The sequence below is a fragment of the Histoplasma capsulatum genome, genomic scaffold (assembly GCF_000149585.1).
Source record: "Histoplasma capsulatum NAm1 scaffold_1 genomic scaffold, whole genome shotgun sequence".
Classification (NCBI taxonomy): domain Eukaryota; kingdom Fungi; phylum Ascomycota; class Eurotiomycetes; order Onygenales; family Ajellomycetaceae; genus Histoplasma; species Histoplasma mississippiense.
In genome coordinates this window covers 6,050,279-6,069,194 of record NW_001813982.1, presented here as the reverse complement: position 1 = coordinate 6,069,194, position 18,916 = coordinate 6,050,279, and the positions used below count along the sequence as shown (strand labels likewise).

Here is an 18,916-nt window from a genome sequence, read left to right as displayed (position 1 = left end):
AACTCACGGTCCTTGCGATAGGGCGAGATAAACGAGGTGATGGCGATGGTGTTGCTGTCCGCGAACAGTTTCGCAACTCCGCGATGCGCCGGATGTTCTCATTGCGGTCCGCCTCGCTGAAGCCGAGGTCCTTGTTGAGGCCGAAGCGGATGTTGTCGCCGTCCAGTCGGTAGGCGGCGACATTGTACTGGGTTAGGAGCTGGTGTTCAAGCTCGACGGCGATGGTAGATTTGCCGGAGGCGGAGAGGCCGGTGAGCCAGATTGTGAGGCCTTGTTGTCTGCAGAGGGCGATGCGCTCGGCGCGAGTTAGGTGTGGGGGGTGGTATGTTATGTTGCTGTTTGGTTGGGATTAGATGGGTTGATGGCAGGGTTAAAACCCATCAAATGTCTGGAATCATACGTCGCCATGTTGGTGATACTGAGTTTGATCAGTATGGGAAATTATTTGTTGGTCAATTGAGGGTTGAGGTCGTCGGTAGGGGTTTTCTTCTGTAAGCGGGCTCGCGAGCAATCGGCGGGGTGGCGGGGTAGCAAGTTGAAGATCGGCCTGAAAATTTGAATCCGAGAGGAGAAAGGGAGTATGGACAGTAATGGGAAGGTGTCCGTAGCTATAATATATGTGATTTCAGAAGAATAAATCTCCTTGAAGAGAAATGAAAAGCGCCGTTGAAATGACGTGATTTCTGGGGAGAAAAGGTGATGGCTTGGCGTCGGACGAACTTTATCCCAACATCAATACCACCAACTCCAACATCAACATCAATAGGATATTACAGCAGCCAATTGATGAGTGCAAACAACAAGAAGATGGGAAGGGATGGTGAGGCAAGTGTAGTGATAGTTAGCTTTTTATTTCCTTTGTGTTCTTTGTTGACATGCTAATTGATTCGTTAAATATCAGGGGCAGCTTTGGTTCTTGGGAACGATGGGGACAAATGCCGACAGCCAGGATTGAAAGAAGGACCCCAATCCCCAAGAAGCTTTTCAACGCCATACTGTAGCCGTCTATTCTAAGTCGGATATGTGTTCTGTTACCAATTGCTAGTCATGCTGGGGATTTCAATGTCTTTTAGGGCCGGCCGGCTGTTGCTCTCCTGCCCTGGGCGTGGTCACTTCCCAAACGATGCATTGAAGGGCTACCATTTTTAATCTGAACGCCAAATGGTATGGGATCCAGCAGACGTTATGGCCTTACTTGATGTTAACATTCTACCCATTTTGTATTGGGTTTTTTTCTCTGAATCACGCGGCGTATTCGACTTTCAATGCGAAACCTCTCGCAGCAGCTGTCTGTGAATGAGATTCTGGAGTATACCGTGGCCTCCTTATCAAAAATATGGCATGTGAACGCTGCAAACACATTCGCTTTTTGAGATATTATTTGACATTCAAACCTGCAATATTCATGCCTTTTTCTGACCTGTGCACTGCAGTTTCTCAGCATCCTGGTTCTTATAGCTGCGATTATACAAGTTATCTTTCACATGGCCACTAATCCTCTGCGGATATTCACATATAATGTAGTAGATTCTTGTCTATTTCTACTATACACATACAACTGCTTTTTTTTCTTTATATACTTTTTCCTTTCACTTACCTAGTGTGGCGAGGCTTAGATATTTTCTTCCCCAGGCCTCACGAGCACACCCAGAGTCCAGAATTTATCACTCGGCAACTTCAAACCCTTGCCTCCATTTTATAAGGAGCCATGCTGTTGTTGACTTCTGTTGTGTTTACCCTATTTCTTTCTTCTAAATTTCTTGCACTCTGCAGTGTTTTCAGTTCAGCACACTGTTCTTTTTCCAACTTCCTTTCTGAAAAGAAGACCACTATTCTCTCTACCCATGTCTTTTCATTTTATTTTCATACCCATGTAGTTGCTCCTAATAATGCGGAGATGTCGTCTCTAACGCTCGAAGCTGCATGTGAGCGCTTCACGTCGGTAATCAGAAATAGTGTGTGGGATCAACTCCTGGATAAGTGTCTTGGGAGAGGTATGCGTCTCCCAACGTCTTCATTTAATAGTATCGTGATGAACCGCTTACTCTATCCACGTGCAGGCCTTGCGGACAGGTTGCACATAACGCGACTTGAGAAAGCGCATGAGCTTTCAGCTAGGGCGTGGGAAACGGCTATAGCGGAGATGGGCACTTCAGCATCCAGTATTAATGATGATCCGCAGTCATCAAACGTGCCGACGCGACGCAGCCACAGGAAAATTTGCACGTCTGCTGAGGAAGAATGGGATATGTTTATTGGAGAGCTAGAGGAGAATAGGTCGCTTAACGATAGGCCGTCAGACGATGAAGAGGAAGAAGTGGAAGGGGGAAATAGAACTGGGAAACTGGGTGACGGTGACAGGGATGGTGAGTAAATAACACACCCTGGCTGACGTCCCATAGGCACAAATTCGGATACTGATACCAATTTAAGATGGCAATAAGAAAGCAACTAGACAAAAAGGTTTGCATCTACCCCAACATTGTCACGACCAAATCCCTAAGCAGTCCTGGTATTTCATAGGTCGCTCTGGCGCCTCCTATCCGATGGCAGGAATCGGCCGGTATCATCACGCAAAAGACGCCCAAAAAGAATGGACGGAAGAACTTATTCTTCACAAGTTATCGTTCATAACTCCGTTCGTCAAATCGAATGTTGACAGATTAGCAGGCTATCCTGGGTGGCACAGTTTATATTCAACACCTGGAAATGATCGATTGGCAGAAAAGAAACCAAAATCATGCAGTGGGTTTATCATGAAGAAGACAGAAGGTATTCCTGCGAGAGGATTCTCCAATTTGAGCACTGTAAAGTCTTCTCTGAGCTTCGCAGTTGATGTATATAAGACCACTGGTTATGAGCTGCCACTGTCACCTTCCTTGATTGAAAGCGAAGAGCCATGCGTTCCTGGACCTGCTCGGCCCCCGATCCGGAAGTTACCAGTTTTTTTCATGGAGGATGATGATAATGCTGAATGTGCTGTCGAGTCTTGCGATCCGTTTTCTCTAGAAGAAAGGACAAATTTCCAGGACTTGGTTCCCGACAACGACTTGGAACAATCAAAAGTTGTTTCGAAGGGCAAAGAAAAACAGGTTGACATCTCACAATACAGTGAGGATGTTGATGTGCCACCTTCATTCCTTTTGACACATGAGAAGGAGGATCGCAGAGACCGAATACCAACTTGGCAAAGGTCAATTTGCACGATCGTCAAGCAGCCCAAGCCCGTCAAATTCGATTTGAAAAAGGCGATAAGACTAAGGCCCTGGAAGGTGCACTGGAAAATACGCCGCTATTTTGAAGCTATAGAAGCGAAGAAAAAAGATACACCGGGGGACCAAATTGTGGCAGCAACATATGCTGCGACTCGCCGTCGCGAGCAGTATGACGCATGGGATTAAACGGGTGGATTGCCGTAGTCGACCACGGCTTGGTTGCCAAGCTGAACGTGAATTCCCAAAGAAGTCAACAGCAACTGACCAACCCGAATCTCATGACACACAGAATATATCCATTAACACGGAGTCACTTTTACTCCCATGTTCCTCAACAAACCCTTTTGATCAGCTAACGCGGCGAGCAGGCTTACGACCCGCTTCTAAGGCTCTCTTCCCCATCTTCAAGCCACTCCTCCCGCACACGACCCTGCCGGAAACAATGGAGGAAACCCGGGAGAAAATAGCCCGCGGCCTAACAACTCTGAGGTCCTTCTTGGATGGCAAAAGCTCCACGCCCCCAATATCCACTCTCCGTATACAAGCCAAGGAGCTCGAGACCACGCATGTAAAAATGTACCGGAGGGAAGTTCTCGGTCTCTCCGCACTCACAGGATGTCACCCTCAACTTACAACTGGCGCCTGGGCGGGATATTACAAAAAGAGAGACGAGGAGGACATGTTGCGCAGGCAGGGTCTTGTAGTAGAAGAAGAAGAAGTAGAGGAAGAAGAGGAAGAAGCAGAAGTAATCGAAGATCCAGCAGACGAAGGTGACGAAAATTGCGACGTTCAGCAACTCATGAAGAAGAAACTTGACAGGCAGAAGAAATACACATGGCCACAACCGCCTATGTACGCAGATTATATGGAAACAAAGCTGGATCAGCCGCTTATCCAGCTCATTCCCGAACCGCTCGAATTGCTAGACACTATTGATCCCGTAGTACCCACTGGCATAGATGCGGAGTACGGCAGAACTGTGCATCCCATAAGGATAAAAGACGCTGAGGAGGCTTTGGATATGGAACACTATGCTACTTTTGCGGCAGGTGAGTTTTTGGCTGAGATGTATCAGGAGCCCATTGAAGGATTGAAGCATTGGACGATCCGAGAGGCTTTTACGTTTGCTGAGGATAACGAAACTTGAAAAAAAAAAGGGATATGCATAATTCGGAGTTGAGGATAAATGGTTTCTTATTGGAAACTTCTTTCTTCTCTCTTACCTTTCGTTTTCCTTTCTTCATCTTTTGACCTCTCTTTTGGTCCTCTTGAGAAGGTGTCCACTTCTCCCGATTTTTGACATTGAGTTCAGTTTGTTTCCCCTTTCTTTCGCCCTTTCTCCAGATATTTCTGATATGCATTCTGATGAATGCCTTAAACCTCTCCGGCATTTTCCGCTTAATTCTTGACATATTTGCAAGTATGTCCTGCTTTTTTTTTTCACCACTCTTTTCTCCGGCTTTCTGTGTTTCATGTCCGCTATGCGTGAAATTATATTATGCTTTGGGATACCACCTTCGATTTGTGATAGTGGACTCTCGCCTTGCACAGTAATCTCGCACAGTAATATTTTCTATTCCTTTTCGTTTCCGGTATGCTGTGATTGAGTCTTCTAGTGTCACAGTTTACACGTTTTTGATTTGTTTGGGGATACCTACCTCTAATAACAAACAAATTTAATCTTAATTTTGTGATTAAGTGGACCATCGTGCCTCTAGACGTGAGGGATATCCAAAAAATGATTAAATCACACCAATGTCATCCAGTGAGGCCCGCTTCTATAAACTATTATCCGCACATGAAAACGCACTTCCAAAATTCCCTTCTTGGTATTTAAGAAGGACGCTTTCAACAGAAGCCTGGGTTTTTCAAAAGTATTAGCATCATCTGCGCAAATTCATAAGCATTAAAAAAAGAAGAAACAATTCACAACAGTTAGCGACCTACGTAAGTTCCAGGACCTAGAAAGTAGAACCCCATCCCAATGATAGCGAGGTTGAGAATGATTCCTAGCCACCCACGCCACCCACGCTTTCGGTAGAAGTCTGAACCATAATCCACTCCCCGCATGCGTATATACGCAATGCCCCAGAATACAAAGCCGAAAAAAGAATCGAAAAGCGAGCTCATGATGGAAAGCAGGTCAGAGAAAAATGGAATAATCTCAGCAATCATGAAAGCGACGGCCCAGGTTGCCGCCAGAATAGCTCCCCAAGACAGCCACCCAACAACCGTGTGATTCCCCTTGTGATGGGTTCCGTCGAACAAACGGAAAAATATGAACCTGGCAGAAATAGAAGCATACAGCACGCCGAGGAAAATCAATGTTGGAACCATAAACGAGAACGAGATCTTTTTATGGACGCTGTTGCTCAGTGAGTCGAACGCTGGTGATGTCATGTATTGATTTCCAGTGTACGCGTAGATGACGGAGCCAACGATGCTGAATACGATTACCTCTGCGATGGTAACAACATATAGAGACTTGTTGAACTCCTTGGGGTTCTTCATCTCTGCGATGAAGCTGGGGAGAGTGACCTGGCCAATGAACGTATAGATGATGTTCAAGAACGCTCCCATAGCGGCAATGAAGGTCGTCCCTGCAGCCGGCCAAAGGAGTACAACAGGCTCCCCTCCCCCGGCCCCTTCCCCACTGTCCGGGTCCGGAGTAAACCGCGCCGGATGTGGTTGGATAGCAGCAAAAATCGTTGCTAGCGCTACCGAAATGAATGTAAAGAACGCAGATAGACTCGCGAGTTTTGATAGGGTGTTGAAAGTTCTAGGAAGAGAACAAATGAATGAAATGATGGTGGTTATTGCTACGAATATTATGGTACAAGCGCCGTGGTTGGTCATCACATTGAGATATTTCGCGCCCACCAAGCAATGCAATCCCTGATATTTATATGGTTAATTAGTTGGGAAAATTTTACCCTACCCTGTGGTAATCACTCACAAAGGTGGTGTGGAAATGTGGAAAGTACGTACAGTACATACCTGAATGAAAGTATTATTGAGCAAAAACATTGCCGCCGTAAGGTACCATGCAAGCTGGGAATCGTAAAAGAGGTGCTGCCCAATATCACAAACGTCTCCAACTTCGGGATGACGGAGACAAAATTCCCTGGTTATGGTGCTAACAGTTATTACTTTGAATATTGCGCCTTCTGTAGGGCTCCTATTTCAGCTCACCAGATGATCAAGGAGGTGTATAGAACTACCGCAGCCACCAAAATCGTCAAAACCAAACCAGGTACAAGACCGAGAACGGAATAAGAGTATGGGAATGACATGACGGCTAGGCAGATGTATTCTGAGAAGAGCAACGCTGAAGTCTGTACAACGTTAGCTGTCAACATCCATTTTTCCTGGGAGTTTTAACTTGGGAAGTATTTTGTTTCCCCTTGTGACTTTAGAGGAGGATGACGACAATGATTAATCTGTTCCATCTGTTCCAGAGTAATATCACCCTCGACCCTGGACAGCTCATAGACATCTTTAATCCAAAGAGGCTTTACCTTTTGCCAGCTGCAAGTCCGATACTTGATAGAATTACCATCCTCCGAGTCCAACTGCTTGGAGGCAACGTCTCTTGACGCAGACGAGGTAGAGGTAGCCGTCTCATCATGTCTATTCCTTCTCCGCGACCGCTTCGTGTTGATTATCTGAGCGCGATCGTTATTGCCACCATCGACATCGTCGTTGAAACCCGTTAGGTTATCATCTTTGAGCAAGGGCGTGGTTACACCTGATTCTAGATCTGACGCCGTTGCGACGAGAATAGACCCCCCTCGAGGCGGAAAGCCGAGGGGAGATAGAAAAATAGTTTGATCATACGGATGGCTCGCATGAGAAAGTATGGTTTTTGCTATGGGTGAACACGGCAGTCAGCTAATTCATACGGATCGTGTTACAGATTAGTGTAGAGTGGTGCCCGCAAGGGTTTCGGGTTTAATTCTAGATGAGAGCGCAAAGGAAGACAGAGGATAATAGAAGGATGCTCTCCACATATTCCTCCTACATGCCAGGCATAAAAAAGAGAGGTTTAGTGCAGCTGACCGAGCCCGCAGCCAGTTGGATGCTGTGAAACCTGTTAGTGACCAAATCCGCCCGCCATCAGTTAGATTTTATCCCACTAACAACCCTGAATCCTACACAAGGTTTCCAGCCATCCGTGTGGAGGATCAGATCTTAGCCATTTCCAACAAACGATACCTTAGACTCGAGAGAGAAGGGCTTGACTACAGCCCAGAAAAAAGGCACAGCGCTATATAGTTGTAACTATTTCATACATAACTATCCAAGCTACTGTTGAGCATGTCAATTAGTTATATTGCATCTGGCCCTATTCATTCTGTAAGAGGTAAAATTTACATTGGCATTCCTTCGAAGGAAAACCGTGCTTGAGCATTGGACGAATAAAGCATATCATAATTAATAATATCGCAACAGAAACTTTAAAATGAAAAAATCCAGAACGTTTAGAAAAAATTATCCAGAACTCATTCCACTGCCATACCAATCTGCGCATCACTTCCTTCTCCCACGGTGAGCCCGTATTGGCTTCGCATATTATTCACCCAGTCTGTAATGGTAATAACATTCTCACCTACTTTCACATGTCCGTTAGGTATCCTACTGGCTTCCTCATCATTCCATCTTGGCACATGCAAGAACTCGTGCGATTTCTCGCAAACTACTGATCTCCTGGAACAGATATCTCGCAAGGTACCCGCCTGCAACTTGTCAAAGCAATATTTGCATAAGTGCACTTTCAAACAATCCTTACACACATATATGTCATTAGCAAAGGTCCAGGTTCGGTCGCAGTAGCGGTTACCATCACATCTGATGTACAGCGTTCCTACGCGGGATTCGAAGGAGGGAGATGGAGACGGCACTCGAGACATCGAATCTTCATCGGATGCGGACAATTGGTTGTTATTTTCAGCATCGGAGAGAATACCAGGTTCCTCCCCCAAATAATGTGGTTCCCTGGTATCTGTTTCTTCACATCCTTCATCTTCCCCAGCTGAAATGATATTATTATCCGCCATTCCACTACGAACATCCAATGGGGTGTGCTCTTCGGGACCTGAATGAGGGTTGATTTCGTCTGCTGCATCCTGTTCAGGTATCTCATCAGCCTGACCTCGAATTGCTGTTTGTTGACCCTGGTCCTCGGTTTCTTCCACTAGAGGGCACAATAATGACCACGCAGCTAACGAATTGACATCATCGACAAAGTGGAGGGAGGTTGCTAGTACGTAATATCCGTCCGAATCGTTGGCAAGGTCTTCATCAGAAAGAAGATCGAGGCCGAATTTCACGAACCATTTGACAGCCTCTAAAGCATTATCTCGCTTTCCCATCAAGAAATACAACCTTGCTAGAATAAGCCGTCCAAAGTTTGTGTGGCATTTCTCTGGCAGCAGTTCACAAAGGCGTAGGAGCTGGGCAATGTAGTGTTCGGCGAGAGGCCCATCAAAGGCTTCATCCTTAGCCCTTTCAAGATAGATAGATGCTAGATAATCGATGGTTGGACTGTCGAGAGTGCCCAAAAAATCTTCCTTTGAAGTTGAGGCTAGTCCGACATTTTCTTCCCAGACAGAGATCGCCTCTTTGCGATCGTCATCTGACTCGGGGAACTTATACAATGCGATACCATACCAACGACGGATGAAGATTAGAATTCTCTTGTTTGGGTAATTTTTGGCTGCATCTATGGAAAGTCGGTATATTTCCTTCAGTACTCCCCACTGATTTGAATGTTTGCCGGCATCGATAACATTTTGGTGGTACACATGATCGTGAGCAAATTCATGCACCATGGCGACTAGACGGTTCAGTCCCTCAGGATTCGTCTGGTGTTGCATATTCTTGAGGAGAGCTATAATATCCGAATATTTCTCCTCTTTATACATTGTGTCAATCATGCTGCAAACACTCCAATAGTTGTCAGGTTGGTAGTTGCTTATTTCTGCAAAAGCAGCCATCGAGGCATCGTATTCGTTAACGCAGCAACTCCATTGCCCCTGTGAGCGGAGCACTTCCGTGCAGAAAAAATCTCTTCTCTCTTCCAGAAGGGTTTGGTCCTCTCGGAACGCCTCAATTACTGAAGACAATACTTGCAGCGCTTTTTTAGGCTCGTTGATTTGGGCATATGCCCTAGCAAGACAGAATTGAGGTTCCCAGCTGTCAGGTTCATCCTCACAAGAAGACAGGCTGAGCTCAACAGCTTTTTTGCCCAATCTGAAATCAACGAACGTGAATGCCATTTGCAGTTTCCAATACTTGTCTTTTTCTGTGACATTTAACTCAGACTCTGCCCAACTTTCCAACTCCAAAATCTGTTCCTCGGTCGGGTACGGAGTCCGAGCCGTGCGTTCTGAACCGTCAATCCTAGATTTTATCTAAAAGCGATGTTAATCCAAGTTTACTAATGACGGCAGCGGGTCCTTTACATACTTTATTGACGTAGCCTAAAAGCCACAAGACCGATTTTGCCAGACCCCAGTTTAAGTACCTTAACCAACGCTTTGCCATTATTTTCGCTGTTGGTCTAAGGAGATCATCATCCGGCTTTGAATTCGACGTTAAGCCATTAAGCCATTCTTTTTCCGCTTCCGAAAGGCCTTTAACAACAGCAGAGTCCTTAAACCATTTCATTGTGGTCATAATATTAGCATCTTCATAGGTCCACATTTCATACATCCACATTCGTTCTGGTGTCCACCATGCATTGATGCACTCTTCGTCGGAAAAAAGTTTGATAAGACGAGACCCGATATAGCTTTTTGGTTCGGGGGCTATTAGATCTAGATCAACATCATCAAGGTGATATACAAGGAAATAGGAAGCATAATTCACCAGACAGGCCGTCTGGTCGCTGGGTTCACCACAAATGGCGTCGAGACAGTAAGTGACAATATCAACTTTGGCGCGGTCAAAATTGACATTTATACAAGCCGACTTGTTACTCAACTTGCGTTTAAAGAATTCTTCGAATCCAAATTTGTTGAACAATTCCTCATCGCAAACATTCCGCAAGAATCGCGTAATAATTGCAACCTCGGCTTCATGGAGGGCGGCACCACGCCGCCCTGGTGTGAGTTCCTTTGCAGCAAATGTTTCATTACGGAAAAAGTCAATGATAGCATCCGACGTGATCGAAACCGTGCCATCTGACGCAATCTCCAGGAAAGCAGAATATTTGTCTTGTATCTGCTCTCGTAGGGGCACAAGTGAACCTTCGCCGTTCTTGACAAGAAGAACAGCCTCGAGTAATTCGAGGGTTGGGGCCTTGATGGAGGTAATAACAAACCCTAGGAGGTCGTTAAGTTCCTGGATGTCCTCTTCACCAAGTGTCTTGTTCAGTCGATCAATTTCACGAGCGATTGTGTCCAGTCGGTCTTCATCGGCATGCTCCAAGACTTCTTCAATTTCTTTTCGTCTTCTCTTCTTACTAATCTCGGTGAGCATGAAATTTAACTTGAAAAAGTCACCTCCAACGCCGCCTGTAAGCTTGACCCGAATGCAACTTCTCAGTTCTTGAATATCCGGGTGGTTTGATCTTTTTAGAATTTCCATGTGATCCATTCGGGCATCGATATATTTGACAATATCATCCTCGTTTCTAATTCCCAAGGTAATAGACGACAACGCTATTTTTGGGTCATTCCGAATTTCCATGAAGGCTCTTGGTCTACCGGTCAACAGCAATCGGATACTCAGTGGCCGTTTCTCTCGAAATATTAATGAGATATCTCGAATAATTTCTATAAGCGGATGGCCGGAGCTCATTTCAGCTTCATCGATGCCATCAAGGACAATAAAAAATGTAGCTTCAGTTTTTGTTGAGAATTGAAAAACTAATTGCTTCCATAATTCTAAAGAATTTCCGAATTCTTCTGGTTTATTACAAGCAGCAGCAACCCACTTTCGGTAAACCACGTCATTGTCAGTAAGCTGCCATACTATAGCCCGTAATGCTTTGTTAACTGACTTCTCGTCCTTATTTTCCTTTTGGAAGAAGTAATAAGCAATTGAAGTTCGAGAGTCCTGATGTGCAGGAGGATGCAGGTGAAACAGATGGCGAATGACCATGGAGCAAAGAAAACTTTTGCCATAGCCCTGTTTGGCTTCCAAAGCAAGAATTGGACCTTTGTCGCTTTTTCCCCCGATCCATGCAATGAATTGGGAATCATTAAGCAACCACTGTCCAGTTGATGGAACTCGAGTTCTCATAAACTCTTCCTGATCGTTACGCCAAACCTCTTTCTCGATCTTGAGCGCGTGTTTAATTTTCTCACTATTCCGCGTAGACGCTCCGTCGGTTTCGTTCATTCTCTCTGTAAACTCCCGCTGCTCCAGATAATTCGAAACCCGGCTAAGTTGACCAGTCACACCATCAACCTTACTATTCAGGCTTTGCAACGATCCTTTTGTTTCTGCAAATCCAGTGGTGACATTTCCCTCTGTAATTTTCGCGGATTCTAGTGTCAAGGCAACGCCCATTCCGGTTTCACGTTTCACAAGCGCCTCGAGAACATCGAGCTCTGCCTGGACGCCCTTGTCGCTTCCGAAGCTGAAGACCTCCAAGGCTAGCAATAATTTATTTTCCCTCGAAATCTTTATCGATAAAGCACAGATCCGCATGAAACTCCGGAGAAGTTCGTGAATTATTTTTCTTAGGTGAATATCCAGTTCGACACCCAAGGACTTTGACCTCACGTAGACTTCGAAACGCTCGAGGAAGTGAGAGATGCGTTCAAAGAGTTCGGCAATTCCACTAAAGATCTTGCTGTAATTCTGGGCAACAGTAATAAGATACGAAACGGCATTAAAACAGAGATCGGACGGACCGAACACCTTGGAGATGAAGGCGGTAAAATTAGAGACGGTTTTCCAAATTGAAGCACTGATGTTAATATGGCCAATGAGCTAGATCTGCATACCATCGACGCGCCTTGGGCTACAAGACTTCCTAGTGTCTGAATGCAGGTTAGGGTCTTATTCAGAACTTCCTTTGCCTTGCCATGTTTTGCAGCTTTCTTGTCGTCGAGCTCCTTCTGCTGGTTGATCTTTCCGATCACGTCGCCGATGCTGAGTTCGGAAAACTTCTGAGGATCGTGGCCACTGAGCTTATGGAATTCAACCAACGCTTCCCTCCACATCTGCTCGATATCCTGTCCATCGTATTTGACGCCTTCCATAGCGGGGTTTGAGGGAACTAGCTATATCAAAGCAGCTAATTGCGCTGCAACAGCATCTCGAATGCGAAATTATATGCCTGGCAATTTGCGCTCCCGCACTGGGAGTGCGTGCTGTTTTGTAGGGCATTGTGGGCGGATGGCTGCATGCCAAACAATTTAGCTCGGCTGGCCTCTGTTGACTCCGTCTGAATATGATTGTTCTTAGTCTGATTCCCTTGTTCGACCGTGAATGCGCGGCCCAGTGGTACTATTTATGGGATTTCTTGGATCTTGGAGCAAAGATGATTGGCAGACACGATGGAAATTGCTTGTCGGAGGTTGCATGACTAAGAAACTTTAATTCAGCCGCTTATATAGCGCCTTCGCATCGCGAGTGATTGTCACTGCTATGGCAAACGCTCCTTCAAAGCAATGTATTTCAAGTTCAACTGCAGCAGATGCATGAGGAAGTAACATCAGGTTATTACGGAAAATCTCCGTTTCAGCTTATCATTTATTATGTCTCTACAGTATTACAGAAATCAGCTTGAACTTGTCACCTTAGACGATGGGACGATGCAGCAAGTGCTTTACAAGCTGCAAGGGGCCGTAAAGCGGGCCACCGGTATTCTCAAGGAAAAAGTCCCTGGATCCCTTCCCGAGAATACAATTGCGCCTGGCACTATATACAGTGGGATTCTTGGTATGTGTTTATACGATCTTATCATTGCACAGGAAGTAGCTGGAGTTCAACTTTGCCAATAGGAGTTGCTCTTATGTTTCTCCGCCTTGAGCAACAAGCGAGTTATGTTGAGGACGACGATGAAATTCTGCATCTTGCATCTGAATTCCATGAGCTGGCCTGTTCAAGACTTAGCTATAGTGTTCCAGAGGACATTCCCTTGAGGCCTGGTCGATTATCCCCGCTTGGATCAGCATCTCTTGGTGCTTCCGTCCTCCGAGTCTTTGCTGGTTTGGCTCGGCCTACTAGGCAAAAGGTGCCTTCCCATGACATTATCATGCTCCAACGCACTACTGAGTTCGCGATCAAGCAAGGAACGACCGTAGGTGGTGATGAAGCATTATACGGACGTGCTGGCGTATTGTTGGCGCTTTTGCAGATTCGACAACAATGCAAGGACGATGGAAACACTGCCGCTTTCACCGCCGCTTTCACAATGATCCCAAGGCTTGCAACTGTTATCATAGAGACAGGGAAGGTGGGTGCTAGTGATTACAATGATTTATACGGAGGGCAGGATGCCCTATCTCTTATGTGGCCATGGCATGGTAAATACTATCTCGGAGCGTGAGTTTCTTCCGATTTTCCTTCCACTCTAAACGGTACATCCGGCCTTGACTTCTTTTTATACATGCAGAATCCATGGGATAAGTAAGCAGTCTCCCCAGTCTGGTAGGAGAAAAGTAGAATAACATGGATATAGCTGGTATTTTGTCCATCCTTCTCGCCTGCAAGCCTGATGAACTTAACGATGGCACCATTAACCACCTACCTATTATTGCTGAAACTATAAGTGGGCTCTGCAAGCTTACTATCGAAAACGCTGGCAATCTCCCATCCTCGGTTCCCATCCGTTCATCTTCCCTTCATGATCCTTATGTACAAATCTGCCATGGTTCCCCAGGTCTCCTAATCCTGTTGGCCCAAGCGGAGAACAACATCCACCTAATGCATTCATTTTGGGAACCAGACTGGGATAAAGCAATCCGGCTTGGAAGTGAGCAAGTGTGGGAACGCGGGTTACTATTCAAAGGGGGAGGATTATGCCACGGCATCGCCGGGAATGCGTGGCCTTTTTTATTATTATACAACAGCTTTGAGTACGGGAAGGAACGCATCGCATTAGCGAGGCGCTCGTTCAAAGAGAGAACCGGCTCAGTCGCTTCTGTAGAGGAGCAACTCACACCAGATTATTTCCTGTCTAGGGCGTTGACGTTATTACTCTACGCACGAAAAACGCCACCTTTCCATCGCCGTGAATTCCGTGACGAATGTGAATTTCGCATGCCGGATACTCCTTATAGCCTTTTTGAAGGACTAGCGGGTACCTGCGCTGCATGGGGTGAAGCTTGTGTAGTAATTAAAGACCGGTTGCGGCAAAAAAAATTGGATGACGGAGGGAGTTGTAGTCTGTCTGAAATTGGGGGAAGAGATGGACTACTTTCTAAGCACTTACTACATGAGTTGGGTTTTCCTGGGCTCACACTAGGAGGGTTATGTTGACTCGATTCTGGTAGGGCTCACCTTTCACAAATTTTTACTCAGATGATGGCTGTACTTCCAGGAGTCGCTACTACAGTTTAAGTACAATTTTGCTCCCTCTTTGTTTAAAATATGTTTTGGTGGCCCTGCTCACAAACATCGGTCTATAAGCGTCGATTTCAATAGCTTGACATTGTATCTACACCCAACTCCTTCAGCACTTGGAATGCATTGCTGCTAATACATTCAAATGTAATTTAAAATAATAGCAATTGTTCAAAAATTTCTAGGGTCTATCTATCATAGCATTCCATCCACCAACATGCATAGCGCACCCAAGGAAAAGGTATAAGGATATCATATACCATCATCCGGGTTTTCATCCGCCAGTAAGGCAGCATAATCATCCACAGACGCGAAAACAGGAAGATGCTTGAGTTTCTTCCTCTTCTGTCTACTCGTAGATTTGTTTCCTTTACCCGAAGTTTCAGCGAGTAGCTCTTCAACCCCATTGTCCAGATCAGAAGGCAAATCATCATCACTACCTCGGAACGCGTCTTCATCTGAGACGTCCATTTCAAGCGCATCTTCATCCATAAAACCTCCGAAACTGTCAATATCCTGTGCCGAATCCCTTCCACTTTGCTCCACCTCAACCTCTGGCTCATCACTCTCATCGTTAAATATTACCTCGGCTTCCTCGTCATCATCAAGGCTTTCCATATCGCCCATTTCAACGTCACCAAGCCCATCATCTTCTTCATCGCCCATGGCGGATGCAAAATCATCAATGTCGATACCATCCTCACTCTCACCCTCGCCCTCAAGTTCCGGTCGAGAATGAACAAGAGCCTTCCAAATCTCCGACTCAGCATCGCTCTCATCCTCACCCTTTTCTCGCGCACCTAGCTTCTTTTTTGACTTCTGTTTGCGCAGGTTATCCTTATCCATGCGATTGAAATACTCGTGGAAAAAGACATCTTCAGCAGCGACTTCGTCGCTTTGCTTTTTCCAGAATTCTTCCCTGTTCACTGGTTCATGGGCTTTGGCCATTCCTCCAGATGTGATTAATAAGCCTTTACTTTCGCCTCCAGCGAGCGGCTGCATAATGGAAGCTCCTCGCATTCTGGGAGTCGCCTTGGGATTGCGATAGACGAATCGGTCTAAGAAATGTGTAAGAGTATGAATAGAGAGATCCGGCTTGCCAGACATCGGTTCGTGGTGCAATAGATGCGAAGCATTGACAGACACGGAAGGATGGAAATGAGCAAGGTAAGGCAGCTATATTGTTTATTAGCGACAATCATCGAGGAATTTGGGAACGAAATTAGGACTACTTACTAGTTCCCAGAGACAACTTCTATCGGCGTTGCTATGTTCGGGGTCTCTTTTACGAGGGTCGTATCTATTTTCAACCTTCTTCCCTTCATCCACTGGCGTCTGGTCTACAGGTTGTTCTCCGTCCTCGGGAACATCTCTGAAAACCTCCTCATCGTCGTCTTCGATGTTCTCTGGCTCGTCCATGAGGGCAGACAGGTTGGGGAAAGCCTTTTCAAGTTCCCTTATTAAATAAAATACCCCGCAAATGAAAGGTGGGTGATGTAGTGATAGGGTTTGAACTAGTCTTTTCACGAAAGCCTTAACTCGTTTAACGTTGAAGTCAGCCTTCAGCGATTTATACAAGATATTTAAGTACATCGATTGCTTCGAAGATGTAGACAGTCGGGGGTCGAGTAGGGACTCGTATAGCGTTCGATAAAATCGATGCAACGACACTTGGTGAGACGACGACAGCTGCTGGATAAGCACCAAGGCTTGGATACTCGTGTTGAAATTTGAGGAATGAGTGATACGGAATAAGGTGTCAATATGCCTCGAAAGTCTGCGAGTAGAAAGGGAGGGTTAACATCAATGCTCAAAGAGAGCAGGATTTCGGATAACTTACTTTTCGACATCAGAGCTAGTAAACGGGTAAGCTCGATTGACTCCAGTCAAAACAGCAGCAGTCAACTTCTCATGCAGCTCAGTTTCCTGAGCCTGGCCTTTTGGGATCGCAGCGCCACCATGTCGCTTTTTAGATTTTGCATCGTGTTTCCCATGCTTACGTTCGGAGTTACTGGTCGAGCTCTTGGTTGGCTTCAATAGAGTAACGAAAAGAGCAAAATAGATATCGAGAAGTTTCGTTGCCACATTTTCTTCGCCACTTCTCAAGATGGTCTGATTGAGTGTGATAATTGCATAATACTTGGCGTGCTGGCTTTGCCCTGGGCGGAAAAGAATGTTGGGATTCGACAGCTGATATTATGTTGTTTCATAGGGGATGAGCTGCTCAAGTTGAAGTAGAAGATAGGACGTCCGTGAAGCTATCTTTTTGTTCGGATCGCCAAGCTTATTGACCAGGAGGCGTAACAAATTGGATTCCTGTTCCGGCTTCTCTTTCAGGAGCTCGTAAACGTAGCTTACTGCCTTGGATCTTGAAAACTCGATTTCATCGTTACACCAAATTTCGAGGATTTTCAGTACCTCAAAGTATTGCTCCTTTAGAAAGTCCTCGAAGGCCCAAACAATGAGGTGGCTGCGCTCCAACCCTTTTGGTAAGGGGTTGGAAGACGTCCAGTTACTTGAAACACCGTCGAAGGCAGACACCAACGCCGGTTGATTGATAAGTGATTTTAGTCTCCGATCGCTGGGGAGAAGGGTGCCTTGGGCAAATATATCTTTTAGAGATCTGAGAACCTCAATAGCTTGAGCTCGGCTTCGTTTTTTAGCCAGTCCAATAAGGTTCTCCAGTGCTCTTACATTGTGTAGAGGTGACTCTTGTACCGCAAGTGTTAACGCCGATACTTTATCACTCAAGGTCCCAGAGGAAACGATCGTGGAATAGAATTTATGGGATGAGGAGGATTGTTGTGAAGTTGCAAAGGCTTGGTTTTCCGAGTCAAGTAACGATGCAGCATATTCTCGAATACGATCCCAGATCTGTCGGGAGATGCCGCTACACTTTTTCGATTCGAGAGAGACTTCGGGCAAAGGTATGGAATACCAATCTGGTCGAGGGTCGATAGCCTACATCAAATTAGTTCTGAGCCAGATTAGAGAGAAAAGGAAAATAAAAGCTAACCAAGTTGGATGATCGTGTATCGCGCTGCTGCGCCAGCCTTCCAGGGACGGAGACCTCCTCCTGATTCGGGTTTGGCTTCTTCAGAGTATTTTGCTTTGGGGCTTCCTTTGATGGCTTGACCTGCTGGAGTGACTTGGATTCCTTTGCTGGCTTGGGATCAATGGGGACAATATCGGCAACCACAGCCTTCTTACTTGCAGGTTTTGGAGGTGGAGACGGATTATCCCCTTTCAGCATCTTTTCTATGTCATTGCGCAGAGTATGTTCATTAACCGCCTTCGCACTGTATTTCCTTGGGGTATCCTCAAAGATTTCCATCTCCGAATCGGATTCGACATCAGCAAGGAGATCATAGTCCTCCTTAGTTCCGCCGATGGCGTATATTTCATTTTCCAATAAGTTTCCATTTTCTCCTCTTTCGTCAAATTTGGACCTTGGCTTTTCCTTGCCTTCTTGAGGAGCTATTATTTCCCCGTTCCTGTCCCGTTTCTTCCCTTTTTTGTTGACGGCCTTAGGCTCTGATTGCGGGCCTGCATTTGTCTTCTGTTTCAATTCACTCAAAGACACCTTTTTATCCTTTTGTGACTGAGGTTCCTGGTCTTGGAAACCTTGTTCAATACGCCTCTTCAATTTGGCGAGGACGCTGAGAGAGAGGTCGGGAAGCGAATCTGCATTGAGAGTGAGGGGGTTTGCAGGCATTTCCGAAGCTGTATTCGGCACGCCATTTGCGGAGGAGCGTCTTTCTTTTGTCTTTGGCTTTCCCATTGTAAATCTGTGGCTGGATAGCGCACAGAACTGGCAGGTTATTTCCCCCTTCTGTATATTTCAATGTTGAGATGATTATTTTTTTTCTTTTTGATAAATGGTTTGCTTCGGGAATAGTTTTTCCGAGCCCCAGCAACGAGAATCAAAAACACTCAATTCAAGAACCCTATTAGAACTCAATTTATAGAACTATTATATCTAGCTATTTTCTTCTAAATTTTTCTTTTTCTTCTTTGTATACCCATATTGTGAATTTGTAATATTAAGTGCACGTTAAATCCGGGTTTCCATGAACAATTCATTTCTCTCAAGAGTCAGACATCTCCGTCAGGTCCCTCTCTCGTCATATTCGTACATTCAGCATAGATTACATGTATGTCGATTTGAAAATGACTTA

At 45.5% G+C, this 18,916-nt stretch overlaps 6 protein-coding genes across 6 annotated transcripts in view; 3 read left to right on the top strand and 3 right to left on the bottom strand.

The window, feature by feature from the left end:
• HCAG_01742 (adenylyl-sulfate kinase) overlaps positions 1-408 on the bottom strand; it is a gene marked incomplete at both ends in the record, with an annotated part of 800 nt that extends 392 nt beyond the window's left edge. The window contains 2 exons of the mRNA XM_001544645.1: positions 8-278; positions 401-408. Of these exons, the coding sequence (XP_001544695.1) occupies positions 8-278; positions 401-408 (279 nt within the window). The remainder of the gene's footprint in view (positions 1-7; positions 279-400) is intronic.
• A 1,489-nt stretch (positions 409-1,897) lies between these two features.
• On the top strand, positions 1,898-3,401 carry HCAG_01741 (predicted protein; the record flags this gene model as incomplete). The annotated part of the gene is made up of 3 exons (XM_001544644.1): positions 1,898-1,994; positions 2,061-2,366; positions 2,434-3,401. The coding sequence occupies 3 exons, from the start codon at positions 1,898-1,900 to the stop codon at positions 3,399-3,401; spliced, it is 1,371 nt and encodes a 456-aa protein (XP_001544694.1).
• Positions 3,402-3,657: 256 nt separating this feature from the next.
• On the top strand, positions 3,658-4,362 carry HCAG_01740 (predicted protein; the record flags this gene model as incomplete). Its single annotated transcript, XM_001544643.1, has 1 exon — positions 3,658-4,362. One exon carries the CDS (start codon positions 3,658-3,660, stop codon positions 4,360-4,362), a length of 705 nt encoding a protein of 234 aa, XP_001544693.1.
• A 478-nt stretch (positions 4,363-4,840) lies between these two features.
• HCAG_01739 (conserved hypothetical protein) lies at positions 4,841-12,430 on the bottom strand (the record flags this gene model as incomplete). The annotated part of the gene is made up of 10 exons (XM_001544642.1): positions 4,841-4,875; positions 5,026-5,074; positions 5,163-6,110; positions 6,213-6,382; positions 6,437-6,550; positions 6,685-7,083; positions 7,237-7,305; positions 7,735-9,628; positions 9,684-12,086; positions 12,173-12,430. The coding sequence occupies 10 exons, from the start codon at positions 12,428-12,430 to the stop codon at positions 4,841-4,843; spliced, it is 6,339 nt and encodes a 2,112-aa protein (XP_001544692.1).
• A 498-nt stretch (positions 12,431-12,928) lies between these two features.
• HCAG_01738 (predicted protein) lies at positions 12,929-14,735 on the top strand (the record flags this gene model as incomplete). The annotated part of the gene is made up of 4 exons (XM_001544641.1): positions 12,929-13,112; positions 13,175-13,718; positions 13,946-14,507; positions 14,697-14,735. The coding sequence occupies 4 exons, from the start codon at positions 12,929-12,931 to the stop codon at positions 14,733-14,735; spliced, it is 1,329 nt and encodes a 442-aa protein (XP_001544691.1).
• Positions 14,736-14,990: 255 nt separating this feature from the next.
• Positions 14,991-18,519, bottom strand: HCAG_01737 (conserved hypothetical protein; the record flags this gene model as incomplete). Its single annotated transcript, XM_001544640.1, has 5 exons — positions 14,991-15,914; positions 15,975-16,515; positions 16,579-16,928; positions 17,097-17,699; positions 17,755-18,519. The coding sequence occupies 5 exons, from the start codon at positions 18,517-18,519 to the stop codon at positions 14,991-14,993; spliced, it is 3,183 nt and encodes a 1,060-aa protein (XP_001544690.1).
• Positions 18,520-18,916: the final 397 nt, after the last annotated feature.